Source organism: Phasianus colchicus, chromosome 3 (assembly GCF_987193195.1).
Source record: "Phasianus colchicus chromosome 3, bPhaCol1.hap1.1, whole genome shotgun sequence".
Lineage (NCBI taxonomy): Eukaryota > Metazoa > Chordata > Aves > Galliformes > Phasianidae > Phasianus > Phasianus colchicus.
In genome coordinates, this window is record NC_143438.1 from 9,275,480 (window position 1) to 9,294,915 (window position 19,436).

General features: G+C 41.5%; 2 protein-coding genes across 18 annotated transcripts in view; one reads left to right on the forward strand and one right to left on the reverse strand.

Annotated features, from left to right (window-relative positions):
• The window catches only part of LOC116226471 (uncharacterized), a 249,168-nt gene that overhangs the window by 93,705 nt on the left and 136,027 nt on the right, over positions 1-19,436 (reverse strand). For 7 of the 13 annotated variants that reach the window (XM_090136913.1, XM_090136917.1, XM_090136911.1 and 4 more), the window contains one exon: positions 11,707-11,823. The gene's annotated coding sequence lies outside the window, so the exon portion shown is untranslated. Of the gene's footprint in view, positions 1-11,706; positions 11,824-18,122; positions 18,243-19,235; positions 19,319-19,436 lie in introns of those variants that run through there. The other 6 variants (XR_016464969.1, XR_016464968.1, XM_090136919.1 and 3 more) reach the window with 2 other exon arrangements.
• On the forward strand, positions 8,515-19,410 carry STMND1 (stathmin domain containing 1). Of its 5 annotated transcripts, XM_090136904.1 has the most exons (6): positions 8,515-8,818; positions 9,468-9,648; positions 11,784-11,938; positions 17,048-17,120; positions 18,925-19,164; positions 19,295-19,410. In XM_090136904.1, the coding sequence occupies exons 1-6, from the start codon at positions 8,735-8,737 to the stop codon at positions 19,408-19,410; spliced, it is 849 nt and encodes a 282-aa protein (XP_089993030.1). In that variant the 5' UTR covers positions 8,515-8,734. The 5 variants fall into 5 exon arrangements, with proteins under 5 accessions (XP_089993030.1, XP_089993031.1, XP_031445249.2 ...); XM_090136905.1 differs by lacking the exons at positions 18,925-19,164; positions 19,295-19,410 and adding an exon at positions 17,577-18,114 and having other exon boundaries at positions 8,523-8,818; XM_031589389.2 differs by lacking the exons at positions 18,925-19,164; positions 19,295-19,410 and having other exon boundaries at positions 8,523-8,818; positions 17,048-17,336.

The following is a 19,436-nucleotide window of genomic DNA, read 5'->3' on the forward strand; positions in this document are numbered from 1 at the left end:
TCTACAAAGCGAGCTGGGAAAGGGCATCATCCTATATTCTCCTGTGTAATGTTGCAGCACACCACTAAAAATAGGTGCTGCCTCCACTCCAGAGATGGAGGCTTCTTGAGAGCAAGGCATTTTTACACACAGCATTTACACAACGCACTGCACTCTGGTATATCACTGTTGGCCTGTGTGCAAAATGAACAGACCCGTAATATTTCTCCAACCTAAAAGTTATCGCAGCCACACAGATAGGTGGAAGAGTATTTACTAGAAGCACACTATTTTAATTCCTGCCTTCACACTATTTTAACTCTTGCCATCACGCTATTTTTCCTCTTGCCTTTTCTTCCTTCCTTTTTCTTTTTTCTTTTTCTTTTTTTTTGGGGGGGGGGGAGGGTTGTTTCATTTTTTGTTTTTTCTTTTTTCTTTTTTTTTAATTCAATTGGCGTAACTGCTAAAATAGCAAAACAGCTCCATGTTTCTGCTAATCTTCTTGGAAGCGTGTAATAGTGAAAAACATTTCAGGAAAAGTTTTGAAATCCGTTTGGGTATTGTTCTTTTTTTCATTGTTTTGTGTCTTTTTTTTTTAAAGCACACCCCATTTAAACGGAACAAACAGCAGGTTTCTGACCTCAGTCTCCCTCTCATAGACCATTCCTCGTTTAGACAGAGCAGTTGAATCAATCTATTTGTGAACTGCTTTTGCATTATGACTCTGCATAAATGCATAGCAGAGGACTTCAGGAATAGAACACAAATCGAGGTTAAATAAGGATAACTATTTAGCTAATTCTTTGAATACAGAGATGAGAAATCTGTTCCTACATACTACTTCTCGCTACAAGAATGTCAAAAACTTTTAGCAGGCCAACACTCTGTTTGTGCAGGTGTTTGCAAACAATGAAAGCGACAGCCCACGTCCCACAAGAAACCAAGACAACAGATGAAACAGAAGCAGCCCAGGGCAATAACAGACAAAGAGTGAATGTCCTCACTCAGAAGAAAGGAAGAGGAAGAGAAGCAGAGGGATATCACCTGGCAAAGGGCCTGCTGAAGCAAGAGGTGGACGAAGAGATTGCAAAAGGTTAAAATACAAGCCTATGAACCTGTTATGTATAAAGGTGGCTGGGAGTCTGTAGGAAGCTGCCAACAAGCAGAGGAGTAAGGCTGTGGCACAGTTACTTTCGAAGCTCTGACAATTTTGTATTAAACAGCTGCTAAAGTGGCAGTTGGTCACTGTGCAAAAAGTAGGTTTATGATGAGATGCTCACAGTAATGATGAACTGCATTTGGCAGTCCAAGGAGATGGCTTCCCCTTATTGCATGGCCTGTCTCTCAGCAGAAGAGAAATGCCACTAGGAACAAGCAGTTCCCCACCTCACTGCTGCCTGCCAAGGGAACGTGAGGCCAACGCTTTGTGCTTTGCTTGTTCCAGTTCAGGAAAACTGAGCCTGAAAAGCTTTGCTCAGCATGGCCTGCGTTCTGCAAACAACAGCAGAGCTCTAATTAACAGCACAGATTTCACCTCAGCAAACTGTTTAAAAAGAAATAAAATCTAAGCATTATGTGAATGCTCTGAGTTTAATCCATAGGGCAAAGAGCTGAAATAGATTCTGACTAGGCGGTCCCTGGAAAACATCTATATTATATGCCTCATTTCTCATTTCAGGAACATCCCAAGTCCAACATGTAGCAGCTCTAAATGCAGTTGAGCTGAAAGGAGAATGCCAGATTCAAATACTCATGAGAAAAGTTCAAATCTGGAGTCTAATTAACATCACAGAACTCTCTTATCTCTTACAAGGGAAAGCTGCAGGGATGTCAGGCAGAGTTTCCGTGCACTTCTGCTAGGCACCTAGATTCCAGACAACAGCATTCTCCCAAGCCCTTCCACAAAGCCCAGAATCAGGCAGGAACAAGTGAGGCTGCTGGCTACTTGGACTGGAAGGCTGCCCACCCCCGAGGTTGCTCTGGAGCCAGCTGGGGCTGTCTCTGGACAGCCATCTTCCAGGAACAGAGCCATCCTGTCCCACAGAAAAGTGCTCTAGCTGCACTTCTCATGGTGAGGCTAATGACCAGAACATTCCCTATCTGCTCCAACAATTACAAGTGCATGGGATCTGGAGTCTTGGGTCTCCTTCACCCCCTGTGGGATAAATTTCCCAAACTGCAGTGTTACCCAGCGATGCGCAGAAGCTCAAGGTGGGACTGTGTACATCTATGCTTTCCCACCCATTAGCACATCACCGCACACAGCTTGTTCCAAGGGATGGAGAGACATTGCCAGGAGATATTGATTTATGCTCACCCTTCCTACCATGCAGAAGTTCCCTCATTCTGACAGAGGCCTTTCATTGAATCCAGTACAATGGTATGCAATTCTAGGCTCCTGTGTTCCCTTGGCAAAGCACATTTGGACTTAACCCAGAAACCTGGAAGAAGAACCCCTGGCAATTTCTACTGCATCTTGAAAGGCTTCATCATTAGCGTCATAGGCTTTATATGTTTCAGCCTATCACCACCAAATCAGACAGAAAGAGTAAAAAAAAAAATCTGGCATCAAGTATTAAGCCTAAAGAGCAGGCAATCTCAGCCCAGCAAATCAAAGCGAGACCTCTGGTCTATTCCCAACCCATCTGATAGAGAGGCTGCCTTCTGCCACTGACATTTACTACAAAAACACTCCTTGCAAGAAGATCAAATATAACTGTTAATGAAGGGCACAGGACTCTTTCATACCATCTGCGAGAAATCTTCAAGGGTACAAACAATAATTCTTCAGAAGACCAGAAAATCCACCAATTCCCATTAGATTGACAACACAGATCCTATTGAGACCAACAGATACACTTACATCAGCAGTCTCAGTAAGGATGGAAAAGGCTGCTGCACTTGGCTGACAGCAGAAGCATCTGAGATGGGGACATGAGTAGCACTCCAAGTTTAAAAGAGGAGCACAAACAGTTTGATGTTATTTTTGGGGGGAGAGAGAAAGAACATAAAAGAGATGCAGGCAAACAACACATTTCAGATAAGTGTCATCTTTCAACGTTATGAAGCTTTTCCAGCTGGACAGAGAAAGAAAGAGCTCTTATGTCTTCCTGGTCCAGGCCAACTACATTCTGCACAGAACTGGATGCAGAAGCAGGACGCAACACAGAAGTTGTGAAAATCATGGAGTTCTGTCCCTCAAGCAGCCAGGGCAGCCTAACAGACAGATACCAGTGCCCCCCATCCCCACACACACACCTCATTTCACCACATTACAATTAAAGCCACTGAAGGCCAGCCTGAATTCTCATTCAAAGCTGCACTACGCAAAAGCCACGTCTGAACACTGCAGTAAGAGAAAAATGAGCACTCCCAATTAATAAGGAGCACAGTACCTGAATGAATTTTCTAGGAACAGCAAGTGGCAGAATTTAGTTGTTCTTACTGAAAAGAAAGACACTAAGTTTGGTCCCAAACTCTCACTTCCTACTTAGGAGCCTTTTCTTGAACTGCCACATGTTTGTGAGAAAACTGCAGCCCCAAAAAGAGAATGTGAGCACCCCTGCTCCTCATAGAGATTCAAGTGGGGATTTGGTGCTATTTAGTTGAACAGAATTTAGTCAGTTAGGGAAACTGAAACAATAACATATGTGAAACAGCTTGATTCCTGAGGATGTGAACTATACAATTTTTTTTTTTTAAAACCCACACTCTCACCATAACATTCATTTAGTAAATCTGAATAAGAAATGTATTCAATAGCAACACAATCTGCATGTGAACATTCTGTCAAGAGAAAGACTAAATTCCATGAATCGATAATTTGTTTCAATTGCCTTGGTTTTTGTTTACTATGCTATATTTGCTGAGTATTAGCTTATTAATGTTTTATTAATGTTGGACATCGTCCACGTTAAATCTCTGCACAGGACTGAGTGAACAAGGCCTGTATTTTCTTTGACTTCAAAGAGAGTGAAGAATCTGCAGAACTGCTTTCCAGACTGTGCTGTACTCTATTTGCTCTGCTGTCCTAAGTTCAGAAAAATCACCACATCATCTAAATTTGAGACAAAAGACCTTTCATTCAGTAGATCATATTTTGCAAAACTATTATTTATAGAATGTTGGTAACACACGTAGCATTGTAGTTAACATCAGCCTATTGGCCATTAAATATTTATTTTCATCAAAAGGCTGGCCAGCTGATTTTTAATATTGACAGAGTTCTCTCCTGTATACAACATTTGTTCTAGCTGAAGAGATCTGGTAGAATTTGTTAATCAACTGTAACTACTTGCCATCCATAAAATTGATGGAAAGAAGGGAAAAAACTGCTAGTGGGATCCAAAGACAAACACTTTTACTTAAAACTCTGTGAAAAGAAATCCCGCTCTCTCCATATGTTTTTTTCTTGGCTCTTAATCATCTTTTCATTGGCTTCCAGCTGGCTGTCTCACTATCATCTAGCAGTATCACCAGCAAGACCAACTTGTTATGCTGAAGTCAGGCATAGAGAGAGGAGAACTGCAGAGCAGAGTGACTAGATGCAGCAATCTTGACTAGGAACAAATCAAGTAGAAGCAATGCATGGCAGGGTCACTTCCCTTGTGTCAGCGCAGCAACCAATGCCACGCTCCTGAAATGCATCAGCAGGTCTGTGCTGGTGCTTTTTGGGAGTGGGAGTGAAGAACGACTACTACAATTGAAGCTAGAGGGAAATTCTGCAGGCAGAAGCGTAATTACCTGAGTGGGAATTCTGGCAGAAAACCCAAACCTCTCTCTCTCCTTAAATAGAAACAAATGCCAGTTTGCAGTCACCATGGAGAGATTACGTATGCTACTTGGATCACACACAATACTGAAATACAACACACACAGGAAAGTCAGCCATGGAGCTGGTTTAGCTGTATACAACCAGCAATCTATTGACTACAGCCATTCAGTCAGCTCCTCTCCTTCTAGTCATCTTCCTATTCCTAGCTTTTCCAAATATTAAGGCTCATACCACAGTTTGGGTTCACATGAAAGCTCAGCCCTGCGAGGTGTTTAACCCTTCTGGGAAGGGAAGGTCAGCCTCTAGGCATCTCCCAGACAGCCTAGACAGCTTGTAGAGCTGAAGTAAACCTTCAGTGAGGCAATGCCCTCTTGGGCAAATGCTTCAGCCCAAAAATGTAAACTTATTTTCCATGTACTGAAAACAGCTGATTCGTTTGGGCTGAAACTCTCCCACTCACCACCACTTTTTCTGTGCTGCTACTCTTTGAAAAACTCTTGTGCCCCATTGCTCTAGGTCAAAATTAGAGAGGAGGCCTATGTTTGTCTCAAGTGCCTTCTGTCATTCCTGTGAAACTCAGACTAACCTGGTCTCCATAGCAGATGCTCTGTGGAGGCAGCAGGGTGAAAATTTCTCAGCAGGAGTCAAACTCACTGTGTATACATGATGAAAGTGTAGCATGCCCATGGCATGGAAATTCTGGATTTCAGGCAGAGCTGGTCTTCATCTGTCCTGTGGTCGGGGTTACCCTTAAGGTGAAAGCCCTGACAAATTTATCCACTTCCAACCACATAAGACAGAAATAGAAGAAACAGTGGGGAAAGAAACATTATACAGTGCATGGCTATTAAAGTCTACTGAGATTCAACTAAGCAACAACCTTTGAAATGCAGCCTCTGGTCTTCAGAGGCTTTGATTTCTGTTACAAGATTTCTTAGTTTTGGTCTGCATCCAGCATCCATCTGGTCACCTCTCACAGTAAGGCCCATATCTTCTTGCTCAACCTCTGATTTCTGTCCCTATCCCCTCCTTCTGCTCACTGTATAACTCAGCTTGTTTTCTGTCTTCTGTCTCTCTCAGTCCTGTAGTTTTCTATTGTTCAAACTCAATAGGAATGTTGTCAGACTAAAAATTTCATAAGTTTTTTCAATCACCTGAACCAGCCTCAGAACATTAGGAGAGTGGGTTTTTTTTTCATCTGCAGACATATCAGGCTGGTGGTATTACATGAGAATCTTCTACTTACCCAGACCAACAAAATGCTGTTCTGTATCAGGAAAGCCATTCCACGAATGGTCCTGTTCTCACTTCTCTGCAGTAGCTCACTAAATGAGGAGCTTACAGGGGAGACAGCTGATAAGGTTGCAGACACTGAGATGCCCTTGTTCCCATTCAGTTTTCAAAACAATCCTGCAAATCACCTAACAACTTCAGATTTGAGTTCTGAAAACAACTCTTCTCATTTTAAAATATACATGCATTTCAATTTCCTCCATGTAACACAAGCAATTATGGAGACAGCTGTTTCTGATTTCATTGTCATTTTTCCCCAACATGCACATCCGTGTGACTGGTTTTGGTTTGCATTCTCACAAGACAAGACATTGAGGCCAGCACATTTCCCCTTCCCACCATTACTGGCTTTTTCACAGCTCCTCTCTCTTTCCAGTTTTAATGTTGTGGTTCACATATGCTGTATTCCTTGGGTTTTCTTAAAGGGAAATATCCTGTATTTATATTTATGAAGAACTGCCCTCTTTCAAACAACACCATGCATCCTAGCACATTGATGGTACTAAAATTTGCTTCTTCTCCATTTTACAAATCCATGAAAAGCTACTAAAACAAGGGGAAGATTTTCCATCATTTTCAGTCTGTGTTGATTTGAAAGCAGTCTGATCTTGAAAGTTTGCAGCTCCTATTGCTTGAAAACAATGGCCAGCACGGCAATTTAATCACATGCATGAGATACCAAGGCTCAGGCTTTAGGTGTACAAACTGTAAAGATCTGAGAAGGTTCTTTTCATTTCAACAAAATAAATGAGTGCAATTCTCATGCCATTTGTTATATCCTGCATATTCTATTTCTACAAATGGTCACTTATTTTTCTTTTTATGTACCAAGAATTAATTTGTAAAATATGAATCATAAAGCTTACCTTGTTTCCAGTTATGCTACAACCTACAATCTTACACTTAATCAATTTCCTTACTTTAGAAACTGAATTTCAGTTTCTATTTTATTACTTGCATTTGAAGGAGCAAAGAATAATCACCTTTCTGAAATGACTAAAATATCACCTACTGTTTACTTACAAACAAGTTTTAGAATTGCACCATCCCTGCAAGTGTTTAATCAGAAATTCAAACAAGAAATTCAGCCTGTACATCACGTCCTGACACACGCTGGGTAGCAATTATATTTCAGCATTACCACACACAACCTGCAAACCTCTGCTAGTGGAAAGGAACAACAGAAAAGCAACAACAATGTATTGGCGCACCAAAAGGTTGACTTGAGTTCAAAGTAGACATCAGAAACAGTTCTCCTTTGATCATGCATAAAAGGGAGAAAAAGAAGAAAAATTCTACAGACTTATTTCTTAAGAGACAGGATAATCACATTTGATTCTTTCTGGCAGCTCTAGGATGCCAGCACAGGTAGGTATGAGCAGTCATACACAGAGAGATGTTAGCTACGTCCTGGAAACCATATAATAACCTTAGTGCAGTGCTTTGCTCAATAGAATAAGGCATGCCGAGGCAGAGAAGATTACTTCAGGCTCATTGCCACGTAAAAGAGTTTGTGGCTTTCCAGCCACCCCAGCTGACTGGTTTGGACTGCAGACAAGAGAAACACAGAGGGCTGCCTGCAGCCATGCCTCCAGAATGATCTCCCAGGCTGGAGTCGTTCTCTCAGTGCTGGGGTTGGTTTGATTCTGAAAGCTCATCAACCTTACCACTTGAAGGACTCATTTGTCATGTAAATATCTCAGTTTCACATACGTGGAAAAAAATGGCAAGTTTTACAGTTGGTTTTCCAGTATGAACCAGAGTAAGGTCACAAGCTGACACTGATTTGTTACCAGGATCTCAGTACACCACATAAATACCATCTCACTGGCATAAGATATTTTGAATACTTTGATTTTATGCAAAATGCCTGCTTCTTTCATTATTTGTAAAAATAATTATTTCTTTCAACTTCAATACTTGTTGATCTCAGCTAAAGTAACCCGAGACACGATCAGTTATGATCTTCTACTGGCAGCACTCTGTTCATATTTCTCTGACAGCTTTTTACAAAATCTTCTTGGAAGCATAAACTGTGGTGTTGGGTTTTTCCCCCCTCCATCTCCTACAAGCATCTATCTCAAAGGATGTGAGCAGATGCAAACAGTAATCAAGAAATTATACAGCGATTTCAGAAGACATTTAAAACATTTTCCTTAACCACAGCCAGCCTGTTTCCTGACTACATCTCCTCTCATTTAAACATTTGCCAAGCTGTTTGGAATGCTAGAATTGGGAGTTATTTTTTTCCCAATTTCTAATGGAGATGAGGAATACTTAAGAAATCTGACCAGAGACTGATAATGCGTATTTTACTTTACCCAACAGTATGTTATTCCTAAAGAAAAAGAAGAAGAAGAAGAAGCTGGAGACACTCAAGTGTCTTCAGTTCAGTTCTCTCAGGAGGTTCACTGACCCTCAATGACCAGCAGATCAAAATCTCCAGCTAGCCGAGAAGCAGCACATTCCCTCTCAGCTTCAGATGAGGGAGCCTGGTCAAAGACAATGAGGTCTGCACGCCAGGACACAACATGAAAGCCTTCTGTGGTGCTATTTATTGTAGCAACAGGCCTGGGCAACAGTTTGATGCCATGGTGATCATGAATAACCAAACTCCCAATGATGAGATGAGGGCATTCCTACTGCTTGGACTTGCAACAGGGAAAAGCAGATGGTCCCCATTTCATCATGGGCTGCAATACATCTAACAGGGTTGCTGCAGCACAGCTGTCTTCTGAGGAGCTACAGAACAACTATGAAGCCAAAAGCCAGGTAGCTATTTCTTCCAAACAGTCTCTGTACAGAGTATGTTATGAGATGTCTTAGCATGGGAGTGTACAAGGATATATGTATACAGAGAAGCAGTTTTGCTGTATCTCAGAGGCTGTCAGGGAGCTCTTTACGAACAGCATTAACTCTTAGCTTCATATAAGTCTTAAACCAGAGGGGAATCAGACTCACCATTTGGCCACATGCATGACCTGATTTTACAGCAGCTGAAAATCTGCCTTTCACAGTCTGCATCATTTTGCAGCACATCAGCAGGGTGGATATTGCCTCAAAAAAATATTTTGAGGCAGAGAACTCTGTATATATCCAAATATTACACGATACATGTGCGTAGCCGTTTTGTGAGGACTGCACAGTTGAATTGGCTGAAGCCCAAACTCAGTCACAAGAATATATCCAGTCTCTACTCCTACATTGGTCATTCCTTCCTTTCTGAAATTATATGAGACCTTTCATCACCACGAACATCAATCAACCTGTGACAAAACACAGATAAGTATCAGGAATGTCACTATATTCCACTTTACTCTGAACATGTCAAGCCTATGGGACTATTCTAGAGACTGCTTTCTCCTTACACATTTAAGAGTCCTCAAGGACTTCTCTCATTCGTTTCTTCATTTTCTTGCAGACTACAAGTGACAGTGCTGACAGAACACAGGCCGCCACCACACAGGAGGGGGCAGCTTGGACAGGGGGCACTTCAGAGAATGGAAGCAAACTTGAAGTTGAAGCCAGCGAGGGAGGCTTTCCTGAGAAATCAACAGAAAGATTTACACCTTCTGAAAAAAGAAGCAACGCACAAAGCACAGGTGAATAGCAGTTGAAGGTCATATCAGCTCCATAGAGAGAGACCTAGAAATGAACCATCTTGAGCCTATTGCCAGCCCTCTTCAATTCACAGCAATGTTCTTGCCATGACACCGCAAGGACTGAGCTCTTCACACTGGTTTGAAGCCTTGCAATAGTAGTGGAAAGTATTTCCTAACCACTCGTTATGTTCTGCAGCATGACTCAGCTCTCGCTACCAGAACAGGCAGAAGGGTATATACTTTTCTTGGCAGACTCTGGGAACAGACCAGGAGAACATACTCAGCCTTGTTGTCTCCAGAGGCAGCACTCGCTAACAGGGATTATGGCACGGCACACTGGGAACATACGTTGCCCACGCTAGTGCTCTCAGCCTGATGCTATCAAGTCAAGCTTTCCTTCTTCTTTTTTCTTCCCCCCTCCCCCCAAACAGAATGGCAAACACTATTCTCTTAACTAGCATCAGGTGTAGACAGCGAGTAAATGCCACGTTATTACTTAAGATTGCAGCAAAAAGTTATCATACAAAGAAAACAATAGAACTGCCCAAAGTTATCACAGCACGAAGCAGAGATCTGCCAAGAACTTTTTCTAAATGTCTTAAGTTCAAGGCAACATTTAAGTTGAAACTCTCATGTAGTCTTAGGAATACTGATGTAAGATTTGCTGATAGAAAAGCAGTACTGTCTTTGGTGAATACAAACCCCCTAGTTTTATAGTTTACTTTTCAAGTGCTATGAACAGCTTATATTTCACACAACACTGAACAGAAGATCTAAAGTGGCTATTTACTCTTTCTTATAAAGAAGGGCTACAATAAAATATTCCAAATTGAACACAAAAGGAGTAATTACTGATGTTTGCTATTCATTAAAGAGGACTTAACTCCCAACGCCACAGAAGGATGTGATGAAAGGATTTCATTTCAAATTGATTTGCTTGCTCCGAAATAAAGCATTTCATTTAATGCTGAGTTCCTTTCCTTTGTCCTTGCTAAAAAGATAACTTCACAGGAAATTTCTAAACAGAATTCTTGAAATCATCCTTCAAGCTTCTGTTTCAAGAAACAAAAAAGAGATACTGTAGCTTTTTTTTTCTTCTCTTGAATGAATGTATTAGTGAAACCCATACAAATTGACATTGCTAATCAGTGTTGCCCATTTATCATGCTTTTATTTATTTGCCAAAGGATGTTTTAGCATATACAGCCTTCTGACTGTTTATGTGCACTGACTGACATCTGAGCCCCAGTGCCTTTTGGGTGACTGATTCAGTTATTTTAGGAGAGAGAGGGAGTCAACTTATACAAGATGGTAGATGTTTTGTATTTGTGTTTTACAACCAGAAATTAAAGAAAAGCCAACACTGCCATAGCCACTTTGCTTAAAAAGATGGGCAGATATCAAATAACTGTGATTTTGACTTGGTCCAAGTATTCTTCATACAAAAGCTCTATTTTCTGCCAGTAGAAACTGGGCAGATGGGATAACTGTCAGCTGAGGGTTGAAATACCTGATAGGCCTTGGCAAACTCATTGCTTATTCATGTCTAATAAGTGGAAACTAAACAGCCCCTCAGAAGGGTTATCAAAATAATTTGGATTTATTCTTAACTGTTGTTTATAAATATATGATTAAGTGTTGGAATGCATGTGATAATGCTCAAATGTAGTGGCACAACAAAAATCATAAGCCATGAAAGCATATGAAAATTTGCATTCATCTAACAGAAGAGTACAGTGATTTTTACAAGACAGCCAGTGTAGGATGGGATAATACAAGCCTATTAATGGGTCCTCTCTCACCAGCTCACACAGTGCTTAAGAACTTGAATTGTAAAACCTGTTCACAGCCTCTGTTTGGGAACATATTGTCTTCACAAACATTCAGCACCTGCTTCCATGCATTTGGCCCTCTGGGTATAACTGGCCATACTGGGAAATTGAACTTGTTTTCCAGCCATTTGAAAGCTTACTCAGCATTTAAGTCGTGAAGAGAGCCTCAAGCAGGCCTTCTCTACAGTATGTTATCAGAATGCAATCTCTTCAATTAAAAGCTCACCTTGAAGATGGCGTTCAAATGATTCACGATTTAAGTGCTCTGCAAGCAGTAAGTTCTGATGTTTTCATCTTTTCAAGATGCACTATTCACCAGTGGGTTCGTCAGCAAATCATGGCCCTTAGAAGAAACAGAGAGACAAAAATCATCAGACATTCTTGAGGAGCTGAGGATGCAGGGAATAATCAGGAGCCAAAGTACTACCGCCAGGACTGGAGAAGCACATGAAAACAAGGTGAGCATCATTACATGACACAAGATCTCTGCTATGGAGTTTTGACTCTTTTGTGAGCTCCACGAGAGTCAATTTCTCTATATGCACAGCATCCAGACAAACCTCCTCTACGATTTTAGCGGCAAGATGTTGAACATAAAACCGTATAATGAGGATGCTAATAAAATTGAAGCTGGCAGTAGTATTCATTCAGTTGTGAAACAAGCCTAGAAGCTGTAAACATGGGTACAGAAGAGAAAGGGGCAGTATTAAGAGACCAGTTCTTTGAAAAACTCACTGGAGAATACGTGCCACAAACTTGTTTCTCAAGTCCACAAAACTACGAGAAACATCACTAATAATTACTAATAATTACATTTGCATTTGATCTCAGACTGAAAAACCATTAGAAAATGTTGTGAGCTTTTTTTATCTGGTTATGTTGTTGTCTTGATTTTTTAAAATAATTTTATAGAACAAGTATTGGATTAAGAAACAAGTGTCCATTTTCTTTTCATTCTGAATAATAACCTGAGGCTTATTTTGGCTTCTGAACTCAAGCTCATTCTTTGTTGTTAAGCATTGTGCTAGGAATCAGTTACTTTTTACAGATAGGGCTTCAAGTACAGATGGTAGGAGGGAGAAAATCCATAAGGAGATTGTAAGAAGTTTAATGCCATTTGTGGCTGTATCCAAAGCACAATCCTTGGACTGACTGGACACGAACAATTCAAGCTCAGACCAAGGATGATTCTGAGTAGCTTTGAAGTTTGAGGCATGCCATTTACTCATCTCTAACCCTGACCACTTACATTAAGGTAACGTGGAAGCTTTCATAAAAAGCACTGAACAAGCCTCACATAATGGTCTGGCTAGTGGTGCAGCACAATGTGCTTCCTACTCTGAGCATTTTGGAAATAGGGACTGAAAAATATCTGAGTGCAGCTTCTCCGTAGCCTTTACTTACTTCCCTCAGACATTTATTTTTTATTTTTTGGAGTATCTGAGAGGAATATTCCCTCTGTGGCTAGATTTAGTTAACACCCTTGCAGGCAGGCTTTTGTATTTTTCCCCTTCATAAAACAGGTGAGCGTCAGTTCTTTTTTTCCCTCCTGTATTAAAAAGCTGTCTGCTATTAAATTACACGTACTCTTTTACTGACAGAAGCTCAGTCTGAGCTACTCCTCCTTAGGGAATTTCTGTATACCACCTCCTTACAGAAGGAAAGTCCTATGTTGTTGGTCTTTTTTTCCCCTCAAATATTAAATAATTACTTAATGTATATATCAACATAGCTTTTAAAAAAGCGAGCCTTGAACTTTTCACCAAAAAAGGCAGATTTTCCAAGTGATATTTCACATTTGAGCTGGGCCCACTGCTGGGTGATCTACAACTGAAAACAGATCTGCCACTAGCTGTTAGCTCTTCCTTAGTAGCCATTGAGAAATTGGCCTGTGCTGCCTCCTGTAAGAATAATTTATTACTTTAGAGCTAAAAATCCAGAAGATTATCGATGAACAGAGGGATTAAATGCATTGAATACAGACAGTAGAAAAGGGTTATTACCCTAACACATTCCAAATTACAACACGTGGTGCTGGATTTTGAGCATTAACACACAGGTAAATTCACAGCTGAAATTTTGGAATTGACCAAACATAAGGACAAATGGCTTTGTAGTGAATTTCAGTCCAGCACTAGGTTCAACGAAGAAAAGAGCTCAGACTTCACAGCATTATGAAAGATTAGTTCAATCAGGTTTGGGGTTTACTTTTACAATAATATTGCAGACTGAGATATCCTTGTGGGAGCTTTCCTCCCACAAAGGATGTAACTCTACTCCATGTAAGTATCTGCATCCCTTAAGCTGTGGTAGCATTACGCATCTTCTCAGGATTTCCTACCATTGCCAAAACTCTGAAACCACTGCACTGAAGCCTTCAGTCTTCTGACTTGTCCTTCACTTTATCCTGAACCAAGTGAATTCTGAGCAGTGAAGGCTAAGATGCTTGTTTCTAAGCATTACTGCTCTAAAGGGTAAGTACTTCTGAGAGCAATGTTTTGGGGGGCTAGTCTAACAGAGCCAGGAAGAGCTGCTCACACAATGAGATAAACTACTCTCTGTAACTTTAATGGTGGCTGTTACCAAAAATTTCAGCAGAGCCAGGACTTCTACCTAAATTGCAGATATCAAGGTTTCTTTGTGCGATCGTATTTTGGCATTTAGGCTTTTTTGTTTTTTTAAAAACTACAATTTTTCTTCCAGCGCTTGAAAATATTTTAGCTGAAGTCCAATGTGACAGATTTTCATCCTCACCACTGCCAAGTTCCATTAAGCTTTTCTTTAGTTCATTAGTAACTAGTTGTAGCACATAATCAATCAGGTACCTTTTTTCCAAGTCTACCTTTAGAAACACTCTGATGTGTGAGCTAGAGAGTAACCAGCAGTACTCAAATATATTGTCTCAAATGGAGCTGTCTATGGGAATTTGATCTACTTATGAGTTCCCATTTACAGAACATATGCATAGGTAATTATCTTAGCTTTTCCACTGCAGTTAGCTTTCACTGTGGGTTCCCAGGGTTTCGAAGGAGCTGAATGAGGTGGTTGCCAAGCCACCCTCCATCATATTTGAAAAGTCTTGGCTGTCAGGTGAGGTCCCAGGTGACTGGAAAAAGGGTCATGTCACTACCAGTTATAAGAAAGGGAGCAAGGAGGACAAAGTGCAAGGTTTTGCACTTGGGCCGGAGAAATCCCAGGAATACAGGCTGGGAAGAGCAACCCTTGAGAGCAGCACTGCGGAGAAGGACCTGGGAATCCTGGTGGATGAAAAACTGAACGAGCCAGCAGTGTGCTCTTGCAGCTCGAAAAGCAAATGGTATCCTGAGCTCCATCAGAAGAGGGGTTGCCAGCAGGGACAGGGAGGTGATTGTCCCTCTCTATTCTGCCCTTGTGAGGCCCCATCTGGAGTGCTGTGTCCAGGTCTGGGGCCCCCAGTACAAGTAAGACAGAGAGCTGCTGGAGAGGGTCCAGAGAAGAGTCACAAAGGTGATTGAACACCTCCCCTCTGGAAACAGGCTGAGGGAGCTGGGCTTGTTCAGCCTGGAGAAGGCTGCAGGGTGACTTCATTGCAGCCTTTTGGTACCTAAAGGGAGCCTACAAACAGGAGGGGAATCAACTCTTCACAAGAGCAGATAATGGCAGAACAAAGGGAAATGGTTTTAAGTTGAGGGAGGGAAGATTTAGGTTGGATAGCAGGGGGAAGTTCTTTACCAAGAGAGTGGAGAGGTGCTGGAACAGCTGCCTAGAGGGGTTGTGGATGCCCCATCCCTGGAGGTGTTCAAGGCCAGGTTGGATGGGGCCCTGGACAGCCTGGTCTAGCATTAGATATGGAGGTTGGCAGCCCTACCACAGGCAGGGGTGTTGGAGCTCGATGATCCTTGAGGTCCCCTCCAACCCAAGTCATTCTGATTCTACGATTCCTTGAACCTATGAGAACTCCAGATCTCTCACAGCTGTTTAAATCAAAGATAAATTATTTTCTCAGCTTACATAATCAGAGAACTACCTGGAAAGCTACATTGTTGCTGAGCACCTCATTCAGTTCAGATGCATAGGGAAGAATTCAATTTACCTCTTCCAATATAATCCACAGTTAGTTTATCTTTGGTGAAGAAGGACAATCTCAGCATGCAATACCTTCTCACATTAGGCTTCTGTTAGAAAGCCCTTTATCATTAGAAAGAAGAGGGTTTTTTTTTTGGTTTTTTTTTTTTCCCCTTTTGGAAAAAAAACAGTTCTTTTTGTTTCATTTTTACAACAATTGAACATTGTGCAGATTTTTTGTATGTCACCTGCATTCAGAACATCCCCTCCGAATATTAGTTTTCTTCCTACTGATTCATGCTCCACCTTCATTTCACTAAATGAGTCACCCTCTATACTATTTGCAGCACTTAACGCTTCTGGCAGTGAGGTCTGACTTATAGAATTATTTAAGGCTGTAAAAGTATGGCAAGCAGATATCCCAGGAGATTTATAAACAGGACAGTGTGTATTTCAGCAACCAGAGGTCCCTGGTTTGACTCCAACACTGTTAAAGCTGCTTATAGTAGACTTCATCCTCCTGGCTGCTTAGATAATCACTGCATCTTTCCAGGAATAGAGATCTAGGACTGGGTTGCTCATTTGCATGCAGCAGAGGCCAGCAGTAATGTGATTATGAAGCTTTAACAAAACAATCCTTAAATTTCTTCAGCAGTAGTAAAGCAGACTCCTTTTCTCTACTGAATTCCCACATCAACTGGGTACAAAGCAACATTAGAATCTTCACAGACTCATCTCTTGCCAGAAAATGGGAAGTCTTATTGCAACAGCACTCCTGAGCAAGTGAACACTCAGGTTATTACCACATTGCTATTTACAGGCTTCCTTTGGTACCTGAATCCACCACTTCTATGCATGGAAAGAAAAAAAAAAAAAAAAGCAGAAGGCAAGCAGCAAAATGTCACTCCAATATCAAAATAGACTCTGCTGAAATCTTTTAATGTCTCTACAGAGAGATGCCCTGGAAAAGATGCTGAAGAAACCACCAGCTAGGCTGGAAAAAATGTGGTTTGGAAACAAGGAAGTGAATGATTTTTACAGCAAAGGACATGAAGACTGCTGAAGGGGGGGGGGGGGGGGGGAAAGAGGTCATCTGATTCTGTTGTGTATTCTTCAGCATTTGCTTTATCACGTGAAACCCTCTGCTTTTTACACACTGATCTAACATAGACAGTTTGTGTGCAAGCTGCTACCAAAATGCAATCAATGGCAGCAAGTGGATCCTATATTCCTCTCATAGATTTTGAGAGATCAAGTTAATAGTTTAATTTTGCTGAAAGCCTGAAAGATTATCCTAAAAATATGCAGAGGAGGGGAAGCTTCTAAGGCAGTTTTTCCTGCAATAAAAAAATGCATATTCTATGGACACAAGAGTAAATTGGCTAAGTTTGATGCTAACTGGAGTGATGTTCTGATTTAATTTGGGTAGGAAGACTGAAAGAAATGCTGCATATGATTGATGAATCTTCTTCCTGCTTCCATCCCTCTTTATAGAGCACTGGGGTTTTTCTGTTTTGTTTTAGGTTAGGGAAAAGGAACTAAACAGGAAACCACAACACACTGCATTTTATCCAGCAACGGCCCATCAAACTACAGGTAAACAGACTGAAAAGGACTGCCCAAGTTTTCAAAGTCAAGAAAGCACAGATGCCCCTCAGTCATCACCTTTACGTGGTGAGATAAGTGTACTGCTGCAGGAAATAACTGCAGAAGAAACCACAAATTATTACACTGAGGACTTTACCATTGAGTCTGATATAACTTACAACTGTATCAATGAAACAATCTGGATCTAAGCCATCCTGCAAAGAAGGAACCTCTCTGCTGCTTTTTATCTCGGGGCTTAAGTAGATGATTAATCCTGAGCTGATGTTTGTGGTTACCTATTTCACCTTGGAAAACTCTACTTTCACATTTTTACACACTAGTTGAAGGAAACAAAGCAAGTAAGAAAAGGAAGAGGCAAATTAGTGACCCGCCAGTCTCTACATTGGAGTTACATACATATGAACAGGTTCTATTACACTTAACTCTAGAATCCCCTTTTTCTAGAGAACAGGAGTTTGGAAAGGCATTGTAAACATACAGAAAGGCATAAAAGGAGGAGTGAAGGAAGAAAAAAAAGCCTGAACAGCTACAAGATTTGGAGTAGTAAAACACAGTGGAGACCTAAACATAAGAACAAAGAATTTTAACTTACTGTGCAGGCAGGGATGTGAAAGCTTCAGACATTAAGGCAACAACAGGCCACAGGAACGTCTGTGTATACAGAGCAAGAACTAATACTGAAACTGCAGTGGAGAAAACAACTAATTGGCTGAGATATACAAAGTACAGGTGAGTTACCCATCTAGTCAGGAAGAATGTGATCGGTCTCCATTGGAAGGATAGGACTGTTTCCATAACAGAGCAATAAATTTGCAATCTCCCATTCCCTACCTCCTATACACATGCAACATCTAATATACCCAGCTCTTCCAAAACCAGTGTAACAGCAATGGCTGCATTTGTGCTTTGCTTCTTACCACCCATACCATCCCCTTCTGGTTCATCTCTAGACATGCCTAATCCTTACTTCCATACCACACTCACACCCACCTGCTATGCTGGCTTTTTTAATTCTTGACCTCCAGCTCCTGATGATGCATTCTTCCTTTCTGCCTTCTAAGCCAAGGAAATTCAGTTACAGTACAGGACCACTGCTCTCTTTGCCAGGTACTATAGAAAAGAGAAAAACTTAGCCTTTATTTGTACAGTCTCATTGTGGTTCTCCCTATTACTCTCTGGAAATTAAAGAAATAAATAAACAATGCTTGCGCTGAAACATTAAAGGTAGGAACAAGATCTCATCTCGTTACTCAGGCAGCTGGGATCCCACCTGAGTGAGTAAGCTCACCAAGAAGAGACCAATGCTTCAGGTTTGGCCATATTGTTGGTTTTTAAGAAAAAGATGGGACACAGTAGCAAATAGAAAAGCAATACTGAAAATTACCCTGCGTTGCCTGGAAAGAACTGTAAAAATACTGAAGAAAAAGAGAAACAAACTTAGGAAAAAGAAGAACTTTGGTCAGCTGGCTTGAAGTCATCCAACTGTCTGACAGACAGGGGAAGCAGGAGATTGCAAATGTGTTTTCACCATACAGTTAACGAATGTTGTTCACCGAATTTTCTCTTAGATACTTTAAGCTAAGGCTGCCTAGCCAGGCATGGAATAAAAACGTGTGTTTGTGTGCACACATAGCCATACAGACTGTTCTATTGAGCTGATTAGCCTCCTTTCTAACGAAGGTAAAGACACCGAAGCACTAGTAGTTGCCCAAAGCCTTCCTGTGGTTTCAGAAGGATGGGACAAACAGTTGTCTGTCCCCACCCAAGCGTCCTTTCTTCCACTATTTCCCAGATAAGGATTTTAGCTCCCTGCAGCACAAAAGGCCTCGTGACACACAGAGCGAGAAGCGCAGCAGCAGGCAAGGTGCCTTTCTGCACTGCGACCACCTGTGGGCTCCTGCACGGCTCAGCTGCGTCAGACACGCTGCTCTCCCACATCAGCCACACGGCAAGGACAGCCCGAGAAAAGCAGCAGTGAACAGGAGAGCTTCTGAAGGTGTCATTTTAAGACAAAGTTCAAATCTCTCTGCTGGTAACGTTTGCTTTACTAATAAGAAAAGCAGTAAAGCAGTTCAGGCTTGCCTTACTGAGTTGTGTATTTACCTGAAAGCTAATCTAACTCGTACTGAAAGGCACCCATGTCTTCCCATTGCCTTTAGCAGATGTTGGACTCATCCCCCAGTGCACAACAGTAGCAAAGCAGGGAGAACAAAGCTACGTTTGTGAGCAAAGGAGCTGCCTGCTGTTCTGCCTGCACCCAGAGAACGGGATGTTGTGACCGTTCCAGTGAATAAACCACCGCTG

Coding starts and splice junctions, on each gene's coding strand:
- STMND1 (XM_090136904.1), top strand. CDS start 8,735: ATGGGCTGCAATACATCTAACAGGGTTGCTGCAGCACAGCTGTCTTCT. Junction 11,939..17,047: donor GAGAAGCACATGAAAACAAG/GTGAGCATCATT, acceptor GTTTTGTTTTAG/GTTAGGGAAAAGGAACTAAA. Junction 17,121..18,924: donor AACGGCCCATCAAACTACAG/GTAAACAGACTG, acceptor ACTATTTCCCAG/ATAAGGATTTTAGCTCCCTG.